At 36.3% G+C, this 22,822-nt stretch overlaps 1 protein-coding gene across 2 annotated transcripts in view; it reads left to right on the top strand.

The window, feature by feature from the left end:
• Positions 1-22,822, top strand: part of ARFGEF2 (ARF guanine nucleotide exchange factor 2) — a 61,296-nt gene that overhangs the window by 34,501 nt on the left and 3,973 nt on the right. For both annotated transcript variants that reach the window (XM_083802156.1, XM_083802155.1), the window contains exons 5-38: positions 485-664; positions 1,127-1,346; positions 2,009-2,080; positions 2,372-2,520; positions 2,941-3,071; positions 3,607-3,841; positions 4,097-4,196; positions 4,424-4,563; positions 5,418-5,526; positions 6,022-6,223; positions 6,956-7,067; positions 7,657-7,862; positions 8,783-8,867; positions 8,964-9,135; positions 10,192-10,343; positions 10,530-10,658; positions 11,046-11,204; positions 12,354-12,501; positions 13,211-13,310; positions 14,350-14,390; positions 14,473-14,642; positions 15,307-15,458; positions 15,569-15,741; positions 17,042-17,202; positions 18,018-18,148; positions 18,238-18,367; positions 18,832-18,967; positions 19,784-19,922; positions 20,007-20,061; positions 20,303-20,417; positions 20,701-20,831; positions 21,264-21,432; positions 21,839-21,977; positions 22,393-22,510. In XM_083802156.1, coding sequence (XP_083658282.1) covers positions 626-664; positions 1,127-1,346; positions 2,009-2,080; positions 2,372-2,520; positions 2,941-3,071; positions 3,607-3,841; positions 4,097-4,196; positions 4,424-4,563; positions 5,418-5,526; positions 6,022-6,223; positions 6,956-7,067; positions 7,657-7,862; positions 8,783-8,867; positions 8,964-9,135; positions 10,192-10,343; positions 10,530-10,658; positions 11,046-11,204; positions 12,354-12,501; positions 13,211-13,310; positions 14,350-14,390; positions 14,473-14,642; positions 15,307-15,458; positions 15,569-15,741; positions 17,042-17,202; positions 18,018-18,148; positions 18,238-18,367; positions 18,832-18,967; positions 19,784-19,922; positions 20,007-20,061; positions 20,303-20,417; positions 20,701-20,831; positions 21,264-21,432; positions 21,839-21,977; positions 22,393-22,510 — 4,620 coding nt within the window. In that variant the 5' untranslated portion in view covers positions 485-625. The remainder of the gene's footprint in view (positions 1-484; positions 665-1,126; positions 1,347-2,008; positions 2,081-2,371; positions 2,521-2,940; positions 3,072-3,606; positions 3,842-4,096; positions 4,197-4,423; positions 4,564-5,417; positions 5,527-6,021; positions 6,224-6,955; positions 7,068-7,656; positions 7,863-8,782; positions 8,868-8,963; positions 9,136-10,191; positions 10,344-10,529; positions 10,659-11,045; positions 11,205-12,353; positions 12,502-13,210; positions 13,311-14,349; positions 14,391-14,472; positions 14,643-15,306; positions 15,459-15,568; positions 15,742-17,041; positions 17,203-18,017; positions 18,149-18,237; positions 18,368-18,831; positions 18,968-19,783; positions 19,923-20,006; positions 20,062-20,302; positions 20,418-20,700; positions 20,832-21,263; positions 21,433-21,838; positions 21,978-22,392; positions 22,511-22,822) is intronic.

Below are 22,822 nucleotides of genomic sequence, written 5' to 3'. Positions count from 1 at the left end.
ATCATGGACTGCTGTTCTAGTCTGTTCTCTTGTCCATTTTTCCAGAGAGCTGCAGCTCATCTTCTCAACAAGTCATAGGAGCACCAGTAGTGTGATCTGATTCTGGTATCTATGTGAGCTGATGTAGCTGAAATTAGAAATTGGTGAACTTTTTAATAACCTAATTTGATAACATTTTAGGCCAACTGTCCCTTTTACAGAAATGAAGCTATAAACCATAATAGTAACTGTTTAGGTTAGAGGAGGAATTTCTCACTGGAAAACTAATTCTGATAAAAACACTTTAACAGGTTAGGAGAGAACAAAGATATATCTAAGTTCTGTTAAATTTTCTTTTACTTGAAATGTGGTTTCAGAAAACTTGTATTTCTTTATAAAGAAGTCTTATAAAAAGATCTATGTTTCGTAACAAAACCACAGATTTTTATGGAAGACCTGCATGAAGTATATTGCCTCAGTTCTGTTGTTTTATGGAATTTTTCAGGCTCTCCTCACTGCAGTAACATCTCCGTATATAGAAATTCACGAAGGAACAGTTCTTCAAACAGTTAGAACCTGTTACAACATCTATCTGGCCAGTAAAAATCTTATTAATCAGACGACTGCCAAAGCTACACTTACACAGATGCTAAATGTCATTTTTACACGGATGGAAAATCAATCTGTATGTACCTATTACTTTTGCTTCTATCAAACATCTAGGCTTGACAAATGAATAGAATTTTTTTTTGTATAGGTCTGTCATTGTAGTTAGATATCTATTGATTTGAAATTTAAAACAACTGTTAAATCCTGCAGTGAAGCATATCGAAGTTAAGGAATTCGACCAATTGGTTAAAAATAACACATGAAACTTACTGCTGATAACAACGTTTCACATTGTAGTTTTTGCTGAACAGCTTTCTACAAACAAATGATGAATTGCTTTTAAAATGAACTAGATACCAGAGTGGCTAAGCTAAAGCAAGTGTTTCTGACTGGAGCGGCCGAGTGATGGTATCTTCATTGTTGTTTTTTTTCCTCATTAGCACATGAATTCTCACAGGAATATTGGCTAACATAGGCATTTATTTTTCCTTATCATGTTTTCTGCCTTACGTTAACTTTATCGTAATGCTTTCTTAAGGTACAAGAATCCAGAGAAATAGAAAAAACAAATCAGCAAAAATCCCAGTCTCCTGCAACTCAAGTGGTGACCAGGTCTCCAAAGATTGGTCAGTTAAAGCGCAACCATCAGGAAGGCAAATGTGCTGCTCCTCTAAGTGTAGAATTAACTAACGGTGAGCCTGAGAGAACAGAATATGGAAACTTGAAGTCAGGGCAGGATCTGATTCCTTCAGCATCAGGTGAACAAGTACTGCTTTTGGTTACGTTTCTGTTGGAAATTGTTCTCTTACGTTATTTTTGGGAGAAATGATTGGGGTTATTGGCTGAAATCATATTTGCATCTTCTTGGTAGCTATTGAGAGTATACAGGCCATCATTACATATTATCTACAACATTATAATCATTGAAGAAAAGGTCTATGTTTGCCCTAGAATTCTAGTAAAACTATATATAGTTTATGTATATAGAATTATACTGGAATTTGACTTGATTAGTTAGATAAAAGCGAAGGAAAGGAGAGAGGATAATCGTGGTAAACCTAAGGTGACAGAATTACTTTGAGCTAATTGAAGTGTCATGGTAAAAAATAATGTATATTATGAAGACGTTATCATATCCTTATACTGTATCCAGTTTAGGAAAGTATATGAAAGAATAAAAAATTCCTGAGAATTGATAAATACAAATGACAAAACTGCTGCATTAAAAATATCAGTGCTTTGATTTAAATTAAGGAAATAAAATAAGTGAGTATTTTTATGTGGCCTCTTGGAAATGGTTTTAAATGAGAGGTAGTGAAGAAAATCTACAACTTTTAACCCTTCTGCCTCTGTCCCCTTTCTTCTTTATCTTCTTCCTAAACAAAAGTACAAAATTCAAAAATTATCTCTGTTTTATCAGACGAAACAACTGATGGAGGAAAGGAAATGGTTAAAGGCATCTTGGAAGATGTAGTCGAGTCAGCTGTGAAAGGTAGTGAAATCTTCTGAAGTAAAATAGATGCATGCATATTGCAAAATATTTTATTCCTCATTATAAAAGCATACTTTTTTATTATTACTAATAAGTATCTTGTAAAGAACACCTACTAAAGCAGTAAGAACAGTCTTTCGTTGTCTTACAGGATTTCTTTTTTGCTCATAACTGAAAAATTCTTCTAGTTTATTAGTGCTCCTTCTGTCTCAGTCAATTGTAGAGCTTCACAAATGTCGTGGGACAAGCTCAGTGGGTGATTTCAATTGTATTTTTCTTTTTCTCCTTTAGCGGCTGAAGAGAAACAGGTAACAGAAATGGTTAAGGCTCTACCTGCGGTAGAAACTGCAGATACTGCTCTTTCTGTCTCTAGTAACGAAAATGTACAAACAAACGGGATTCCAGATGATGGACAATCTGTTTCCTCCACTGATAACCTGGTAAATAACTTCACCGGATGCCTGTGTATGGATAGAAATGAGAAATATTTTTTTTCACACCAACTAATACAGTGGAATTTGGGGGAGGGAAGGAACAGAAGCTTTAATGTGTGTGTCCTTCTTTGGTTTAAAAGGGGAAGCAGCAACTCCAGCTTAGGTAGATGTTGAAAATAACTGTTCTAAAATTTATTGTTAATTGTATTTTAATATTGGAGGAAAGAGGGAAAGGCAGTCAACATGTGTTTAAAAAAAAAAAAAAGATCAGATCACTTGTATTCCCATTTAGGGTTTCATTTATGCCTTCACAAATGTATCTTTTTTTTAATCAGTAGCTATTTCTCAGAAGAGCTGTAGAATCTTCCCAATTGCTTTGTTCATTTGTTTCATTGAGGATCTAATGTTTTATTTCTTGCTCTTTAGGAAACAGATGTATCTGGACATCAAGCTGCTGCCAAATTTTCCCATGTTCTACAAAAGGATGCCTTCCTTGTCTTCAGGTCACTGTGCAAGCTCTCCATGAAACCACTTGGTGATGGACCACCAGATCCCAAGTAATGAGATTGTATTCATTACATTCTCCTCTCTAGATAGCTTTTGGAGACAGAGGGAGTGCAGTGAAGTAGTTGCTGTATACTAAAGCAGGTATTCAGAATTCACCTGTCAGGCCCTTGTTTCAGTTAGCTTGATGAATCTAAGATTGAAACTTCCTTCATGCTACTAGAAATGTAATACTTGAGGGATTATTTTTTGTGTGTGTGTTATAGGTTTATTAACCATATCAGTTGAAGTGGCCTTAACTATAGTGTTTGTGAAGGGTTTCATTTTTTTGAGGGCAGTGGTGTTAGGGCAGGAATCCTTTTTAGTAGGATTGAATTGCAAGTATCTACTATCCAAGTCCAAGTTGTTAATATTCCTGGCAAATTTCTAAATGAAGATCGTAGCTGTTGTCCAGCATCACTTGCAGGATGGTTTTTTTTCCCCCTCTTGAAATGGCTTGAAATAGCAGTGTTTTTTTCTTGATGTGGAAGAAGTACACAAGTATTTATTCAGAGATACAATAACTCTTTAATGTTGAATTTTTTCTAGATCCCATGAATTGCGTTCTAAGATAGTGTCTCTTCAGCTTCTTCTCTCAGTACTGCAGAATGCTGGTCCAGTTTTCAGGACACATGAAATGTTCATCAATGCAATAAAGCAATACCTTTGTGTAGCGTTATCTAAGAATGGAGTCTCATCTGTTCCTGATGTATTTGAGCTCTCTCTTGCCATCTTTCTCACGCTTCTCTCAAATTTTAAGACCCATTTAAAAATGCAGATCGAGGTGAGAAACTTTTATCATTTTAATGATGCTCTAGTTCTTAAATAAGGATACTGCCATGATAAAAATCCAGTTGGATCTTAGAAGTAAATGTTTTAGTTTTGTTGGCTTAGTAAACTGATAAATTACTGCTAAATTTGAATTCTAGTATGCAAGAGAACGCTTTTCAAGAGAAATTACTGAGTAGAAATGAATTTGCACACTTGATGTAGTTCCAAAAAGTTTCAGATCAAGTCCTTTACTGCATTTATTTTGCAGGTGTTCTTCAAAGAGATCTTCTTGAATATTCTAGAGACTTCCTCAAGCTCATTTGAACACAAATGGATGGTGATTCAGACTTTAACTAGAATTTGTGCAGGTATTTCTATTGTGAAAAGCAGATACTTCCTCTGGCAGCAGAGGAAAATTATTTTGAAGACAAATGCTACATATAATGTTTAAGAAATTTTGTGAAAAAATTAATTTGATCCCATAGTGCTTGGGTTAAATGTCTGTGTTAACCCTCGCTGCCTGCTCAAACTGTGTTTCCTTTTAAAAACGCTGTTATGCTGAACTCTAATTCTTGCACTTTCATCTATTTTCTAGATGCCCAGTGTGTAGTGGATATTTATGTTAACTATGACTGTGATTTAAACGCTGCTAATATATTTGAACGCCTTGTAAATGATTTGTCCAAAATCGCACAGGGACGAAGTGGGCATGAATTGGGAATGACACCTTTGCAGGTAAGAATAACACTTCTGAAGACAAGGTACAGATTTTGTTTTCTGTAAATGATGATATCTCTACATTATTGATACTTCCAGTGGTTTGCATGGTTCATAATCTACTGATGTTACTTATTAGTTAGCTGCGTTAGATAAGTTACAACTGGATGATGAAGCAATATGATGGATTTACTTGGATTGACTGTGTGTGTTTTCATTGTGATACTGAACTTGTTCTGGGCTCTTTTGTTGGCCTGCCAAGGGAGAGAGAATCAAATGAGCCACCTTCTGTTTTACCCAATGACTTTTCTCCTGAGATTTATGCCTCAGCAGTACCTTCATCTTGAGTGCACCTCATTCTTTTGATTAGAATTGCATCAGTACTTGCTGGATTATTTTTTTTTCTGCGTTCATTTAACCAGAAAGTGGAAGCAATACCAAGAGACTTTTGCTTCAGTGTTTGAATAAGACTGTTCACTGAACAGCTAAGGTAGTGAGACACTTGTCTTGTTTGTGGAGAGATCTGATGCTATATACTTGCTGTATGTTCTTAATGATTCATACAACAACAGAGCTGCATATAGAATTGGTGTATATCATCCTCTGGTTGTACTTACTAGTTGGCAGTAGACCATCTGCAGAAGCAGCAGGAATGTGGCGTCAGTCTGGTTATGGTTGTTTTTGACCTGGATGTATCCAGCCTAAATAGTCAAGGGACAGAAATTTACTTTCTGTAATCAATAGGTCTTCCACTAACTGATAAACTTATTAAGATGTGAATGGTGTGATGTAATGCATCCTAAAACTATAATATATTGTGTATATATAATGTGTATTGCTTTTTGTTTTTTGTTGTTGTTGGATATTTTTAGGAACTAAGCCTGAGGAAAAAAGGACTTGAATGTTTGGTTTCTATTTTAAAGTGTATGGTAGAATGGAGCAAAGACCTTTATGTGAACCCCAATCATCAGGCTAGCTTGGGTAAGATGGTTTGTTTAAGTAAGTTTGTCCCTGTGTTTCCTTATGGTTTGAAAGTCATTCAGCAGTGTAGATGCTATGTTTTTGCGTGACAAATTGTTTATAAAAGTAAAATATTTTTACAGATGGTTATTAGTGATGTTGCAGTAACTGATTCTTTGAACGTCTGGCTCAAATAACCAGATTCTGTTTTAAGACTATTAGCCAGGCCATTGTCAACACTAGAAAAGCTGATTTATGTAGAGCAAGAAATGTGACAAATCTTACAGTTGCGAGGTTGAAGTGCAAGTTTTCTCCATCCAGAGCTAATGCTCTTTTTCCTTTTGCTGAACTGTTTTAGAATTGCATCCATATAGCTTATTCATGTAGTGTAGACTGTCAAAAAGTAAACCTACTCAAATAAGAATTTTGGCTCATAAACATCTAGTAGAAGTTTTTCTGACTAAATGTTTTTTTTGCTGAACAGGATGACTTAAGTCTCTCCGTGTTTATAAATAGGTTCGTACAAACCATCTGAACAGGAAATGGCTGAAGGGAAATGCCTTGAGAGTGGAGGGAGACGGAGTAGTGTCAGTTCCTTGGACTCCACGGTGTCATCAGGAGTTGGAAGTGTTGGTACCCAGACCTCTGTCCCAGATGACCCTGAGCAATTTGAAGTCATCAAACAACAAAAGGAAATAATTGAACATGGGATAGAGCTGTAAGTTCAGTATGAGAAGAAAATAAAAACTTGCTAGTAAAGAAATGATACATACAACCATATTGTTTCTTCTGGTCTTAGACAGTCACACGTGCAGGGACACAAGTTGATTTTAATCTGGAAGGCTCTTGCCTACTGCTGTCAAAACTAACACTGGAGGCTGTCATGGTTAAAAAGGAATCCAGTGAAATCTTGGGTGGAGTGGGGTGTGGTTTCATAGCTTTCCTTTGTGCTGGTTCAGCCACACAAGAGAGGAAAGTGTGTATGTATACACCTAGATAGAAACTGATCTGAGCGGACAGGCTTAAAGTTGTCTTCTAGCTCTTAAACCATTTGTTGTCTATTATTGAAACAGTTGTAATTAAATGATTTTTCCAGCAATAGTTTATTTCTGTTTCATTTATTTGGAGATCTTTGCCTATAAATGTTACGAACAGCGACATTTTTAATGTTTCATGGAAATTCTCCAATTTCAGGTATTTCAAGTAGTCAGTTTTTAATGGTAGCAGTAACTTATAACCTTATTAGCAACTGAATGTACCTTATGAGATATAGCCTGTTGCGTGATACAGCTCTTGTATTTATTGCATGTTCTTTGTCCTTTTCCTAACTTTGAAAAAGACAAAACTGCAAGTCAGTGTTTGGTTTATAACAGCTCTTTAAAACTAAAACATTATTGGCGGGGATGTTTTCAATTATATCTATCACCTTTCTCCCTGTTTTTGTGAATAGGTTTAACAAAAAACCAAAGAGAGGAATACAATATCTGCAGGAGCAGGGAATGCTTGGTACTACAGCAGAGGACATTGCACAGTTTCTGCACCAAGAAGAACGTCTCTGTTCTGTAAGACTATGGGCAACATAAGATAATTCATAATGTTTTAACAAGAATACTCTTGCCCCTGTCATCGTCTGATATTTGTGTATGCACTCAGAGTTCATATTTAATTAAAAGATAACTAGAAACTAAGGGCTCTAATGAATATACTTAATTCCAATGCTGCTTTCTCTTTACTTGCTGTCCCAGGCTTTTTAGTAAAGTAATTGTGTTTACAATAAAGTGCTGAAGGGGTCCCCATAAACAGGAACACATGGCTTTATATATATATCTACATTAGCAATATCTTGCTAGCAAAGGAATATCATGTGCCGCAGTGGCAAAGCATTCTCCACTGCATGTGAAATTGGGTGCAATTCACCTTTCCTTGGCCCTCCAGTAATGCAGAATTCACCATGGGGAATGAGGGAAGCAAGAATATGCAAGCTAAATCCATTTTCTACTGAGACTGGTTTCTTGGCATCCTTGTAACGGTTGCTCTGCCTGCTTAGTGAAGTCTTACAAAACTCACTGGTGTGCAACTCTTGTACTCTGAACTTTATTGCGAAGCTGGCAGTTGGATTACACAGTAATAACTGTCTCTTGTGTTTTTTAGACTCAAGTAGGGGAATTTCTTGGGGAAAGCAACAAGTTTAACAAGGAAGTGATGTATGCCTATGTAGACCAGCTTGATTTCTGTGGGAAAGACTTTGTCTCTGCTCTACGTATATTTCTGGAAGGCTTCCGGCTGCCAGGTGAAGCCCAGAAGATTGATAGATTAATGGAGAAGTTTGCTGCTAGATATATTGAGTGCAACCAACGGTAAATCAAAACCTTTGTATTGGATAAGTACCTGAAAAATGGCTGTTTTGTTCATGGCCCTTAGCCATAAGGTATAACTCCCACTCTTACCGGGTCGGGTATTTCTACAGGTCTGTGTGGGAGAGCAGTTCTTGTTACTTATATTGCTGCAGGACATCTTCATCAGCTAGGTAAAACATATAGAAAGCGTATGGATGGCAGCATTTCATTATTTTCCAAACACTTCCTAGAAGGAATTACTGGAAGAGGGAAGCCCTAAGTATGTTAAATTGTCTGTGTGTTAGCTATTCTGGTTTTTGATAAATGTGGGTTAGTCAAGAGTAAACAACAGCAATGAGCAATAGTAACTGCTAAACTAAAAATACATGGCTTAAATAACTGATAAGATATTACATATGTTTTTTGCTTGCAATTACATGCTGAACAAAGATGCATGTATGTTAGTTGACATCAAGGAGACAGTGTTTTTGTTTCTAATGCAATAAACAAACTAGCACTGATGTTTTGCTAGGTGTTCATGTTTAATTGATTCCCATTCTGTAGTCCTGTTGGTGTATCACAGGGTCTGGTTTTGTATAATTCTTGATGAATCCCTGGGAGTGAAAAATAGGCTGTTGCTCAGCTTTTATATGGTGAGCCAAAGAAGGATAAAATATAATCTTTTGGGAGTGCCTTTGAAAATCCCCTAGTCATCATTTGTATCCAGCTTTGCAAAGATGTTGCTTTTAGGTTTTAAGGTACAAATAAAAACAAAAAAAAATTTGGGGCTTCATGCGTTTCTGAAGACTAACTTGAGTCTATGATCTATTTAAATACATATTGCTTCTGGGTATTTTTCTTGCATGTTGAAATAGAGCTAATGGATAGAGGAATTAAGCCTATTAATAACCTGATTTGTTTTTCCCTCTTTCCTCTCATAGGCAAACACTTTTTGCTAGTGCTGACACTGCTTATGTTTTGGCATACTCTATTATAATGCTGACTACAGACTTGCACAGTCCACAGGTAGAAATCAAAAACAAACAAAAACAGACTTGTAAAAGTTCAGACTTCCTTGGAACTTGGCATGCAAAGTCTGATACCTTGATTCTTTTTTTACAGGTAAAGAATAAAATGACAAAGGAACAATATATTAAAATGAATCGAGGAATCAATGACAGTAAAGACCTTCCAGTAGAGTATTTATCCACGATCTATGAAGAAATAGAAGGAAAGAAAATTGCTATGAAAGAGACAAAAGAATACGCAATTACAACCAAGAGTAGTAAACCAAGTAAGAAGGAACTAGAAACTGGAATGACCACAGTATTCTGAACTATTGCATTAACTTTCAGGATGGCATAGTGCAGTTCAGATCCCTTTTGAAAAAACTTTGTGCAATAAATAAATTAAATTTAGAATGCTAATATCCATATCTGGAATGAAACTGTCTCAGTTATTGATTAATGCAGCTTCTTCCATGATGGAAACATAACTGTGTGAGTGCATCCAGCACCATTGCAGAGAGGCACTAGAAACTGTAATGTTTTTTTTAATGGAAGTGTGAGGGAAGTGGTAAAATAAGGTGGTAGCGCTTGCTTTGCTAATTAGTAAAATGTTAGACAGCAGGTATGCTTTTGTTTCCTTATCAGTAGCATGGCATAGTTCAAAGGCTGATAAATGTTACAGTCTCGTTATGTCACATTATGATAATGTTTGAAAGAGACTTATGCATGTAGTGTATTTGTAGAAACCATTATCTCTGGTTGTACTCTGCTTCCTCAGGATAGTGGCTATTCATTTAATTCTATTTAGCGAATTCTGAATCTTCAGCATAGCGCTTTTCTGGTGTTTTTGTGCCACTTGCAAGTTTCCTGGATCAGAACAGGAATAGAATTTATCTTCTTAAAAAGTGAAGTTGCAATCTTTAGTGTAAGGGTAAAGAAACACAGTTAGTAATTTGTTCTTCAAATTGGTGATAGCCGGTTTTGTACTGAGCATGTCAGCCTAAGCAATGAAGCATTTTCCATCCATTTTTATAAGCGGAGTGACTTGACTTGATAGAGTATGCCTCTCTGATTTCCAATGATTAGGTCACAACACATGGCATATAATAAATTGCTGAATTAATTGCATTGTGTAGAATAAAGTCTTAAGTTGGCGTGTGGTTTTTAGTAGTAGAGCACCTTGCTTGTGACCTATGACAGCTTCCTGAATTCTAACACTTGTGGAAGACACATTTGGATTCTGTTTGGAACACCTTCATATAACTTTTGTGATACTCAATAAGAAGATGTGGATTGTGCTGTTATGAAAACAAACCAATGCATCTGTGTGGTGTTTCCCTTAGGTGTAGCTAATGAGAAGCAGCGGAGGCTGTTGTACAACTTGGAGATGGAACAAATGGCTAAAACTGCTAAAGCTCTCATGGAGGCAGTAAGCCATGCAAAGGCTCCTTTTACTAGTGCCACTCATCTGGACCATGTCAGGCCCATGTTCAAAGTGAGTGTGTGAAATTAACCAAGTGTTTTCATTGCTAAGAGTTTCAAGCATTGAAAAAAAGTGGGGAAATGACTTTGAGAGAATGTAACACATGGGTTTTATTTTGGATATATTTGGTCCATGTTGTGCAGTGTTTTGGGCTAAAATCTTAGCAAATTCCTGAACTTTGTTTCTTCCTTTCTTTAGCTTGTATGGACGCCATTGTTGGCAGCTTACAGTGTTGGTTTGCAGAACTGTGATGACACAGAAGTTGCATCCCTTTGTTTGGAAGGAATACGATGTGCAATTCGAATAGCCTGTATCTTCGGAATGCAGGTTTGTGTGATACTGAGCATGGGGATTGCTAATGTAGGCAGTGTAGATTCTGGGAGGGAGATGGAGGAATGGAATGGGGAATTGCAAATAACTTGCAAAGAGAAAACAAAGCTTACATACGTTGTTGAAATGGTCAAATAAAACAGTACCATCTCTTTTTAGTTGAAGATCTTTAAATGTTAAAGCTTTTCTCAAATTCTGCTTGCCTTTTATTGCCAAGTCCTGTTAAGAGCATTTGCCAGCTTGCTTACTGTTTTCATTGTGCTGAAAAGTGTTCTAATATAGTCACTGACTACGTAGAAGAAAATTGCATAGGCATGCTGGAGAAGTATCCTTCTGTAGCTCTTCAGAGACTTGATTACAATGACTTGTTTCTCTGTCTCATAGCTTGAACGAGATGCTTATGTACAGGCCCTTGCTCGGTTTTCCTTGTTGACCGCCAGTTCCAGTATTACAGAAATGAAACAGAAGAACATAGATACAATTAAGACACTTATTACAGTCGCTCACACAGATGGCAACTATCTCGGGAACTCTTGGCATGAGGTAAAAATTTGAATAGCTTAAGTAGTGCAACTGCATTGTCCTTTGAAAACTTGCAGGATTTTGCTGTTTTGATTTGCTCACTACTTTCAGTCTTTAGTAACTGCATCTACCTCCCAGGATGTATCAGAACTCTGCTTGAAATATCAATGTAAGTGCATTATTTTGTTTATTTAAAAAAAAAAAAAAAGGCGGGAGAGGGGAGGACGCTAATTTTTTTTGGTAGGCTCTCTACACACTGTGTAACCAGTATTATAATGTTGATAGGTACATTTGATATGGAATTAAAACCATACTGAAACTGCATTTGACTTCAGGGAATCTTGCACAGAAACTATTACCTTCTTATTCATATAAACAAAAACACTCCACCTCACAGCTCCAGACTTCTCTGTGCAGTGGTTGGGTACTTCTACACCACAACTGAGTGAAGAATCGTGGCCAGAATAATTTAGTGCGGGACAGACAAGGATAATCTATCAGGATCATGTATATTTTCATAAAGCATGTTTTCCAGAAACTCTTCAATCAGATACAAATCTGTGATGCTGCTGAAAGGGTCATTCCTGCTGCGTTAATTTCTCTGGCACTAGTCTTTGGCTGCATGGTGATAGGAGCCAAAAGGGACTCTAGCTGACAAGTCACTTGGACGTGGTTTAAAGTACACCCCTACAAATGCTTGTGCCAGTAAAAGGGATGTTTCAGTGGGGGTGTAAGGAAAGAAGAGAAGGTCCCTTCTGTGCCTATAGCAAGGCACAGCAGTGGCATTTTCACTATGTGCACTGAACATCATGGCACAGTGGCAGCTGCAATGATGCAATCTTTTCATCTCTGGAATGGTGAAGCTGTTCATAGTTTTGAAAGTTGGTGCTGTAGAAGTAATAAAATGGTCTCTTCTGATAGTTAGAGATCCAAGTTAGATTTCTTAGTACTGTTTATTTGTTCCTCTAGTATGGGAATGATTCATGGCAGCTGGTGGTAGGGAATGAATCATTCAATGCAACTTTATTTCCAGTTGTATTAGTAATGTTGTTTCAGTTACATCAGAACTGTTATAGTTGTCCAAGTTGTTTTAGAGGTTAGATAATCTGGAGAGTGTTAGGAATAAATGTATGATATTCAGAAACAGTGTTTAAATATCTTTGTTTTCAGATCTTGAAATGTATTAGCCAGCTGGAACTAGCACAACTTATAGGAACTGGAGTGAAAACTCGGTATTTATCTGGTGCTGGGCGTGAAAGGGAAGGAAGCATTAAAGGCTATGCGTCTGGAGGGGAAGAGTTTATGGGCCTGGGATTAGGTAAGATGATTAATCATGGACTTCATGAAGATGCATAAGTGAAGTATGATGGCTGAGAAAGTTCAATGTTATAAGATACAAAAATGTTTTTACTTGCTTCCAGTGGAAACTGTATTAGGATTAATGGAACTTAAACAAAAAACAATTTATACTTAAAGATGTTTTAATAATTACCAAATACATTCCTATTTTAATTACTTCAGTTGTGTTAAGCTATTTAACAAAACTCAAGATTTAGTTGTTGGAATGTGATGTTGTCAAAGCTGTTTTGATATACAAACGAAGTCATTGTTTTCATACCAGTGTTATCTGTTCTTCCTTTTCATGCTCTGTTTAGAAGTAAAAACATAAATTGTTTATCTTTAGGAACATTACAATGACTGATAATTGTTTTCTCCAAAGAAATTCCTTATCTCTGCATTTTGGGCTTGCTGTTTTATCAGTTCCAATCTTATTAACAGCATTTCATCTTAATTAACATGATGGCCAAGACACAATGCCCTCATAAAAAAAAAAGTGCCTCTTACTGCTTTTGAATTTTGTCATAATCTGACGCAGATCAGGCAAAGGCACTGTGTACTCCATGTAAATTCACAAGGTAATTGGATGCAGTAGTTGCTTATCTTTGTTTACTTGTATAAAGTTAAGGTTACTATAAGGTCATGATTTCATAATGCTAAGTACTGATATCTATTGGCTGTTATTGCAGGTAACCTTGTTGGAAGTGGAGCTGATAAACGGCATATGGCAAGCATTCAAGAGTCAGTGGGAGAGACCAGTTCACAGAGTGTAGTGGTAGCAGTAGACAGGTACTTAGAATACAATACTTGTTCTGGGGAAAACGTGGCTTGAAGTTACTGACCATCCTCATGTTATTTGCAGACTATCAGGGACCTTTGTTCTTGAAGCCTATTTCTGGTCTGAGAAAGAGGCTGATACTGTGTAATTTGTGTTGCGTGCATCCTGTGTATGTGGATTTCCCCTGCCAGATTTAGCCCAAAGTGGACTGGTATCTGAAATGAAGATATGTCCTAATTCTATTAAATCATGCAGTTTTCTTTGGTCTTGTGAACCTCAGTGTTTCAGCATTTCTTTAGTTGCTCTTCTGCAGCTTTTCATTCATTAATAACTGTATTCTTGTCCAAAACATTATCTTGTTCATCCGTCTCTCTAAAATGTTGGATAAAGAGATGCTTCTATCATAAGCTGTATGTTGGAAGCAGAATTAATCACATATTCAAGCTTGTAGTATTTATTGTAACATGATGTGTATGTACTACGTCATAGATTTGGGAGTATTCTACACTTACCAGTGGTTTTATGTGGATCACAGTCAGTGATTTTAACTTCTGTCAAGACTGTGAACAGCTAAAGGGGAGGAAGGGACAATAGTCTTAAGGATCCCTAGTTCTGTGGCTGTTTTGACAGCCACAACTTAGAGTACTCTCGAACCATGTAAAGAACAAGCGAGTGGCTGGCCCAGCAGAGTCTTGCAGCAAAGTTCTCTTAATGTCTCTTCACTCCCTCAATGCTATTTAACATGTTATCAACCAAATGAGAGTTCCAGAGCTACTTGTACTGAACAAAAATATGAGCCTGTACCTGTTTCCTGCTGTGGAATGCTTCTTCCTGGAAGAAGCATAGCAGACTGTGACTTGCAGCAGGGAAGAGTCTGCTTAGACTTAGGAAAGGAACATGAGCTGCTACCAAAGATTAAAACAGTTGCAGAGGTTATGGTGTTGAGGGTTGTGAAGTACCTCCAGGACAGATGCTGACAATTGCCTACAGCACTGATGTGTGATTGACTCTTGAGCAGCTAAATCTGCAACACATTTATTTCCTCCACAGGATATTTACAGGATCGACTAGACTGGATGGAAACGCGATAGGTATGTATGCTGACTGTGTGGTGGGTTACAGGAATTTTTTCAGTGTAACATCCTGAATTTACAGTAGTGTTTTAATGTTCAGTTGACTTTGTCAGATGGCTGTGTGCTGTTTCTATGGATGAGCTGGCTTCCCCACACCATCCACGCATGTTCAGTCTGCAGAAGATAGTGGAGATATCCTATTACAACATGAATCGCATTAGGTTGCAGTGGTCGAGGATTTGGCAAGTGATTGGAGATCACTTCAACAAGGTATTTTTAAAAATCAAGTTAAAGAACATGTATGAATGTGGCAGGACTTGTTTAATCATCTTTTTCTTCTAATGTTCTTGAGTGGTGTAGGTTGTGGTGTAAAAAAAAAAAATACATAAAAGGCGCAAACTTCTCAGCAGTTGATTTGGAGTAGTCCTAACAATGTTTAATTAGACAACCAGATTCTAGCAAAAAAAGTGAAAAAGACATCAACATTTAAAGGGTATAAACAGGCATGAAAATGTTTGAGAATGATCTTTAATCACTTTATTATATGATTTGATGTTTATACTTCTTCATATACGCCACTGTCTTATCCTCCTGATCAAATTCCAAGTTAGTTTTCCTCTAAGATACGTACGGATAATCCTGAAACAACGAAGTTATTTTTCTTAGGAAGTTGTACCATGTGTTTTTCTAACTGATTTTCTGTGGTTTGTTTTTTGAGTGTCTAGTTGTTTTTTCTTATGCTATTGTTGCATACAAAATGCATGGAGCTGCTTAGATGTCTCAAATGACTGAGACAGCTCCCTATTTTCTAAATATCTGAAAACTAGAATGTGCTTGAAATTCTCAGTGGACTGACCATGAAACTTGAATGATAGGTACATTACTGGCTAATGTATTACTTATATAAGTGCTTGAAAACTTGTATTTCTTCTAGGTTGGATGTAACCCTAATGAAGATGTTGCCATCTTTGCAGTAGACTCATTAAGGCAGTTGTCCATGAAGTTTCTTGAGAAGGGAGAGTTAGCCAACTTCCGTTTCCAGAAAGACTTCTTAAGGCCTTTTGAGCATATTATGAAGAAAAACAGGTGTGATGGACTGGTATTTGTTAGCTTGCTTTATTTCTACTTTGTGTGGGTTGAATTGTCTTGTAAGTGGACATGGTAGTTGACATAGTGTTGGTTTCCATCTTTTTAAGATCTCCAACTATTCGGGACATGGTAATACGCTGTATTGCTCAGATGGTGAACTCCCAAGCTGGCAATATTCGCTCAGGCTGGAAAAATATCTTTGCAGTCTTTCACCAAGCAGCATCAGACCATGATGGGAATATTGTGGAGCTGGCCTTTCAAACTACAGCACATATAGTTAGTAAGTAGTTCCGAACCGATGCAAGTACCCAAATTAGCTTAGCTGCTGTGACTCTGGTTTAAAAGGCCCATCTGCATATCAGCTTTGTATTCCCTAGTAAATAAATACAATGTCTTGCAAGTAAACTCTTTAAACTCTGCAGCTAGGTCTTATCTGTTAAGTCTACTGATTTTTATGGACAGGAAAAAAATAGATAGGAATGGGATAGGAATTTTTTCCTGTGGGTAGGAAAAAAATAATTCCTTGCTACAGAACTCTTCAAATCATGAATAAATTCAGTAAGTTCCTATGTTGCCCATCTCTGTTGCAATAAATTAATTTGGATTAGGAAAACTGTATTAATAGATTTCACAAACTTCCATGCTGTTTCAATTTCATATGGTGGGGATCACGATTCTTGTGACACTGATAGGTGATAACTTGTAGAGTTTATTTCATACAGGCTACCTGCTCTAAAACTGTGTTTGAACAACACACTGCTGCCACTTTCAAAGGAAGACAACTGACTTGAATATTCTTGAAGTAGACTTTCAGTATTGATGGGAGCTTTCTTAAGTGTCCTGAAACTGCCCTATTCCCATTAAATATTGGAATATTTAATAAGCATGGGAGGAGAAGAGTGATGGACAGCATTAATAAATGCAAAAAGTAGCAAAACTTCTTTAGCCAACTTGAACTAAAATTAGAATAGTTCAGTTGGAACGTACCTACAAAGATTGAGTCCAATTTGAAGTACGTCGATCTTGGGAATTGTAGTTTGTTCAAAAGCTTGTATACAGTGAATTTGTTTTCTATGCAGTCTGTCCATTAAGCATGAAATCAAATGCTTTTTCCTTTATTTATACAGAATCTGAATAACTTCAGGCTTGGGTGGCTTAGGTAAATTTATGTAACTTCATATACAGCAGGGAAGCTACCATTAAGCTTTACTCCTATTATTTATTTATTTATTTATTTTTACTCTTATTATTCTCTAAGATATTTTAAGAGAGATTTTAAAATATTTTTGGGTGGTGTACGCTGTGAAAGGAAATTGAACCAGATGAGAAAATATGAAAGAATCTTAGAATATAAATTAGAAATTGCCCAGCCTGAGAACATGTGGTACTGGGGCTAGGAGGACAGGATGGGGAAGAGCACAAGGAAAGAAATGGAACTACCTAATCCAGAAGATCTGTTCCTTCTATGTTTGTCTGTTCAGTACTGGTATGCCATGTCTGGCTTCAGTAAATCAATGCCAGTTCATATCTGTATGTTAATACCAGTAAGTTTTAATAAGATTTTTGTTTGTTCTTGACAGCAAATATTTTTCAACAGCACTTTCCAGCAGCAATTGATTCATTCCAAGATGCAGTAAAATGTCTTTCTGAGTTTGCCTGTAATGTTGCATTCCCAGACACCAGCATGGAAGCAATTAGACTTATCCGATATTGTGCAAAATATGTTTCAGAAAGACCACAGGTATTTTTTTTAATCCTTGTGTTTTCTTTCACTGTCCTCTACTGTTTAATTGAGATTATTCTTACAACTAAGAAAGAGCTTTCAGACTTGAACTTCAGTCTTCTAGCAGGAAGAGTTTGTATTAAAAGTGTATTCAGAAATAGGAGTAATTTTGGTGTTCTGTAACCAATAAACTAGGAATCGTTAAAATGCTAAAAGTGAAAATGGAAATAACTGATAGTAGTAGTCCTTTTACTTCTATGCTAGGACCTGGAAAACAAAACATCTTGGTTCCATAATCCTAATTATATCTGGTTAAACTGGTTATAAACATACATGGTTTTGTACATCAGTCTGTTGTGTGACTATTTAATATAATTAATATAATAATCACATTGTTGAAAAGAGCCTGGAGTTAGATAACAGTTTTATGTTAGCATTGCAAGATGTGCGTACTCTAGTTGATATGACAGGAAAGTGCAGAATGGGTTTATGTGCAACAGCTGAATTAAGATTCTCTTATTGCCTAATTTGTATAATTTTTACCTATCATTGTTAAACTTGCTTCCTGAAGTACAAACCTCTGCAATTTTTAAAGTCTCTAGCAGAATTTAAGTAAAACTGATTGGCTTGAAATATTTGTTTTCTATATATTTTTTCCAGCTATCTTCACAAATAGGTATGCCTCAGATTTATATTTGACAGGAGTTGAGTGTTAGAGTAGAAACTAAGCTAAATTTTCAATTCTGTCTGTGTGGCATGAATGGTATCTAAATCTGTTATAATTAAAGACTTTCGAGATTTTCTTTAATCTTTTTTTCCTGCTCATCTCCAAGGTATTAAGAGAATACACAAGTGATGACATGAACGTTGCTCCTGGGGACAGAGTATGGGTCAGAGGATGGTTCCCCATTTTATTTGAACTTTCTTGTATCATCAATCGTTGCAAATTAGATGTTCGAACAAGGTAATAAGGCTTTTCTGGTTTTTGGTTTGCCTTCATTTAGTGAAGGGATCACAGGTACACATTTTAACATCATCTTTGTTTGTTTACAGAGGCTTAACGGTGATGTTTGAAATAATGAAGAGTTATGGCCATACATTTGAAAAGCACTGGTGGCAAGATCTGTTCAGAATTGTGTTTCGGATTTTTGATAATATGAAACTCCCTGAACAACAAACAGAGGTAAAACAAACAAATAAGCAAGCAAACTCTAGAGTATTTTTTTCTTAAGAACTCAAACAATCCAGGCTGCAGCTTGTATCATTGGTCATGTCAGTATATTTCCAGCTCATGCTGCCCCAAACTCCATTTGTAATGGTATCTATAACATGACAAATGCAGATAGCTTCCATGTGGAAAACTTCTCATAGTATCCAGTGACCTGTCTGTTCTGCCTGACTGAATATGTTCAAGGAGAATATTCACGCTCTGTGAAACTGCATAGTCATCTGAATAGTTATCGTATGGCCAAGTAAATGCTTCTGAAAAGATATCATCAGTAGTAGGTATTGGGGGCTCTTCCAGTTTTATCTAAATTCACTTCTTGTCATAGACTACCTCCTTTTTTGAATAGCCAGTCATAAGCCAAGTGCTATCATGACAGTAGAAACCACACACAAGTAAAAGCTTCTAATTTTTTGTCACAGAAATCTGAATGGATGACCACTACATGCAACCACGCACTTTATGCAATCTGTGATGTCTTTACGCAATTCTATGAAGCTTTAAATGAGATCCTTCTTCCTGACATACTTGCACAGTTACACTGGTGTGTAAAACAAGGTAGCTTATTTAATTTTGATTAATACATTTTTGAAATACTTATTACTTAAGAAGGGGGAAGTAAGCTGAATTTTGGAAGAATAAAAACTACCTTTAGGGCAATGTGTGATTTAATAGATGTGTACAGTATCTTAAATATTCCAGGGTTGTTCTATTTAATCAGGTAGGCAGCTTTTCTATTAATGTGTTTATGGTGCTACTGGGACCAAGCAAAAGATTTTCGTACAGCTCTTTAATCTTTTGGCAACAGCCTTTCTTCATTTGGCTGTGTGGATTAAATATCTCATTTATATATATATATATTATATATATATATATATATATATATATATATGCATGTATGCATTCTGATTTTTTTAACTGTTTTTCCCCTCTTTCTCTCTCTATCAACCATCTAGTGCTTGTAGATATGTCTTTCTAAATATTTTTTCATTTGGGCCCCCAGACTCTTATGCCTGAAATCTTGCATATTACTAGTATGGAATGGGGGGGACTAGCTTGGAGGAAATCATAACTTTCAAATTCATGCTTTCCTTCCTTCATCCCAGTGTATGCTCCCTTTCTGCTTCTTTCTTGACCTTTGTCTTTCCTGTTTGGATTTCAGTCTCATGAAGTCTATTTTCAAACACTGTTTTTCTATTCTGTAGAGTCCTGAGCTTGATTTTACTGTAATGTAGTTTTATGTAGTAGGCTTTGAGCTGAAGTAGCATGCCTTTCACAACATTGGAAAAAAAAAAGTTAATGGAGCAATAGTAGAGTGCTTAATTTTACACTGATATTGTAAAAGTTGATAAATATGGAACATGTCTTCCACAGATAATGAGCAGTTGGCTCGATCAGGTACAAACTGCCTAGAAAACCTGGTGATACTAAATGGACAGAAATTCAGCCCGGAAGTCTGGGGCCAGACATGCAATTGTATGCTAGAAATCTTCAAAACTACTATTCCTCATGTGTAAGTTCATAGAGCATAGTTGTTATACCTGATTTCAGAGCAACAATATTTACTTTATTTTTTTCCCCTCCCTCTGTTATGAAGCTTGCTTACTTGGAGGCCTGTAGGAATGGAGGAAGATTCAGCCGAAAAACATCTGGTAAGAGTTAATCCAGTGCAACAAAGGAAGCTGAAAGGTTGTGTGTTAAGTTAGCTTTTGAAATATTGCATTTTAGTATTTGCTGACAACAAATACTGAAATTGACATTAACTTGTATTCGACAGTGATGCCAATTAAGATAAAAAAGAGTCAATACGGGAATTTTTTGAATCTAAGATTCTAATAGCTGGTTGGTAGTTAGCACTTTGGGTTGTAAAAATTGCTCTAAATTTTATTCTAGGATTTGGACCTAGATCGCCAATCTTTAAGCAGTGTGGATAAAAATGCTTCAGAAAGAGGACACAGTCAATTTTCAAATCCAACGGATGAAAGCTGGAAAGGTGGTCCTTATACAAGTAAGGAAAACATGCAAGTTGATTACATCAACTTTTATAGCCACTCTAAGTCTCCTTGTGTAGTCTTTTAGAGAAAGCTCTAGGGTACTTGATAGTGAACTTGAAAAACTGAATTTGTCTTTAAAACTTGCATTTATTCCTTTTAGGCAAATTTTATTTTTATAAGGTAATTCACAGCATCATTAAATATAAAAATGCTAATGGTAATATAATGTTTTGCTAATTTATCGTATGTCGATTGTCATAAGTTGCTTCTGAAACTTTTGTTGTTTTGTTTCATTAGACCAGAAACTGTTTGCTGGCCTCCTTATAAAGTGTGTGGTACAGCTGGAATTGATACAGACAATTGATAATATAGTGTTCTATCCAGCAACAAGCAAGAAGGAAGATGCTGAGCACATGGCTGCAGCTCAGGTACCATCAGACACGTAAATAACCTGTTGAGCAGTAAAGTACATTACTGAATGCTTCACAGTGTTTACAAAATACAGTATGTAGTCTTTGTTTTTCTAGCTCTCTGTACTGCCCTGAATATGTGGTATTACTCTTATGCAGTGATTTTTGACCATCTCCAGTGTTCCCTGGCAGTCTGACAATCAGATTATTAGTTTTTCTTATCAATAACCAGGATATACCGTAACTTCTCTTTGAAATATTCCAACAAAAGAACCCACAGCTTTGACAGAACGTTTTGCTGTGGTGTATTGAACTAATACTTCACTTGTACCTAAAAATGGAATTTCGAGTTAGTGGTGTATGGTATGCTCTTCTTATATAATCTTAAGAGACTTTGATGCTTCACATATTACTGACACTGTTCTTTCTGTCTTGATCTCTTTGGTTTAGCGAGATGCGTTGGATGCAGATATCCACATCGACACAGAGGACCAAGGAATGTATAAATACATGTCTTCGCATCACCTCTTCAAGTTACTAGATTGTTTGCAAGAGTCTCATTCATTTTCAAAATCCTTTAATTCAAATTACGAACAACGAACTGTGTTGTGGAGAGCAGGTGAGGCTTTTGTTTAGTTTGGTTAAAAAAATATACTAAGCTCTGTTAGGGCTTCTACCTATCAAGGTGCAAAAAGTATGCTACTGCAATAATCTCTACATTTTATGTGATAGCATATGGTTTTATTCCTTGTCTCTTTTCTGATGACTTGAGGTTAATTCTGTCTTCTAAATTACTTATTTTTTGATTGCAGCAGCACTGTATAGTTGTTACTGCTGCATTTAAATATATTTATAAAAATAGATTAGGTGTCAGTCAACATAAAGGAGGAAGAAATACTGTCTGCAAAAAAAAAAACAAAGATAACCTGCTGCTGTTCATTAATGGAGATGTACTTGATAAACTTCACATTTTGGCTGATAACTACAACTGTGAATGTTCTCTTTTCCTTATGTGTGATTTCTAGGGTTCAAGGGTAAATCAAAACCCAATCTCTTAAAACAAGAGACAAGCAGCTTGGCTTGTTGCTTGAGAATACTCTTTCGAATGTATGTGGATGAAAACCACCGAGATTCCTGGGATGCTATACAACAACGACTGCTTAGGTAAGAATATCAAGTTGGTTCAGGTGTGTTCTGTTTTCAGTGAAATATGCATGGTGTATCCTTGGATACAAATGTTCCATTTTTAAGTTGCTGAGCAGAGCATGCAAAGCATATGAAGATATATAAAGGACTGCTCTTTATTAAAAGCAAATCTAGCAAAAAGGAAACAATTAATTTGAAATAAATGAAACACCTTCCTGCTTGACTGACTTCTTTTTAAAAAGTGGTAGTGAAGGAATACTTTTCATATCAGAGTACAGAACAAGATTCAGAGGTATAATGTGATAATCTAAACAGAACGTATGTTTCATCTTACATGAAAACAAAATACACTATGAGAGGACAAACAGTGCATGTTAGAAATGCATCTTGTGGATTTTCTTTATGGCCTGTTTGAACTGTGACATCTCTTTAGTGTATGCACTGAAGCCCTGGCATATTTTATTACCGTGAACTCGGAAAGCCACAGAGAAGCTTGGACCAATCTCCTGCTGTTGCTTTTAACAAAAACACTAAAAATCAATGACGAAAAGGTAAGAACAGGCTGGATGCCATCTCTGTTTGCATTCAGGTGTTTTCATCTTGGCTTTTATTGAATTCAGTCTCTATTGTTGTACATATCACAAGATGGCTGTTTTGCTGATGCATGTAGTGTGTACTCTCTTTGAAATACAGTAATCATTACACTTCCATCTTTTAGCAAGCATTCCACATAGTGAGAATTGGACTTCATCCATGAAATTGGGTTGTATAGAAACCTTGATACAGTTACTGCAGAGCTTTCACACAAAAGCACCATGAGTGTGCAGTAAAGGATGTGCTTAGGCTGTATTATAGGTGCATAG

Source organism: Anser anser, assembly GCF_964211835.1.
Source record: "Anser anser genome assembly, chromosome: 16".
In the NCBI taxonomy this organism is placed as follows: domain Eukaryota; kingdom Metazoa; phylum Chordata; class Aves; order Anseriformes; family Anatidae; genus Anser; species Anser anser.
This window is presented reverse-complemented; position numbering and strand designations above follow the sequence as displayed.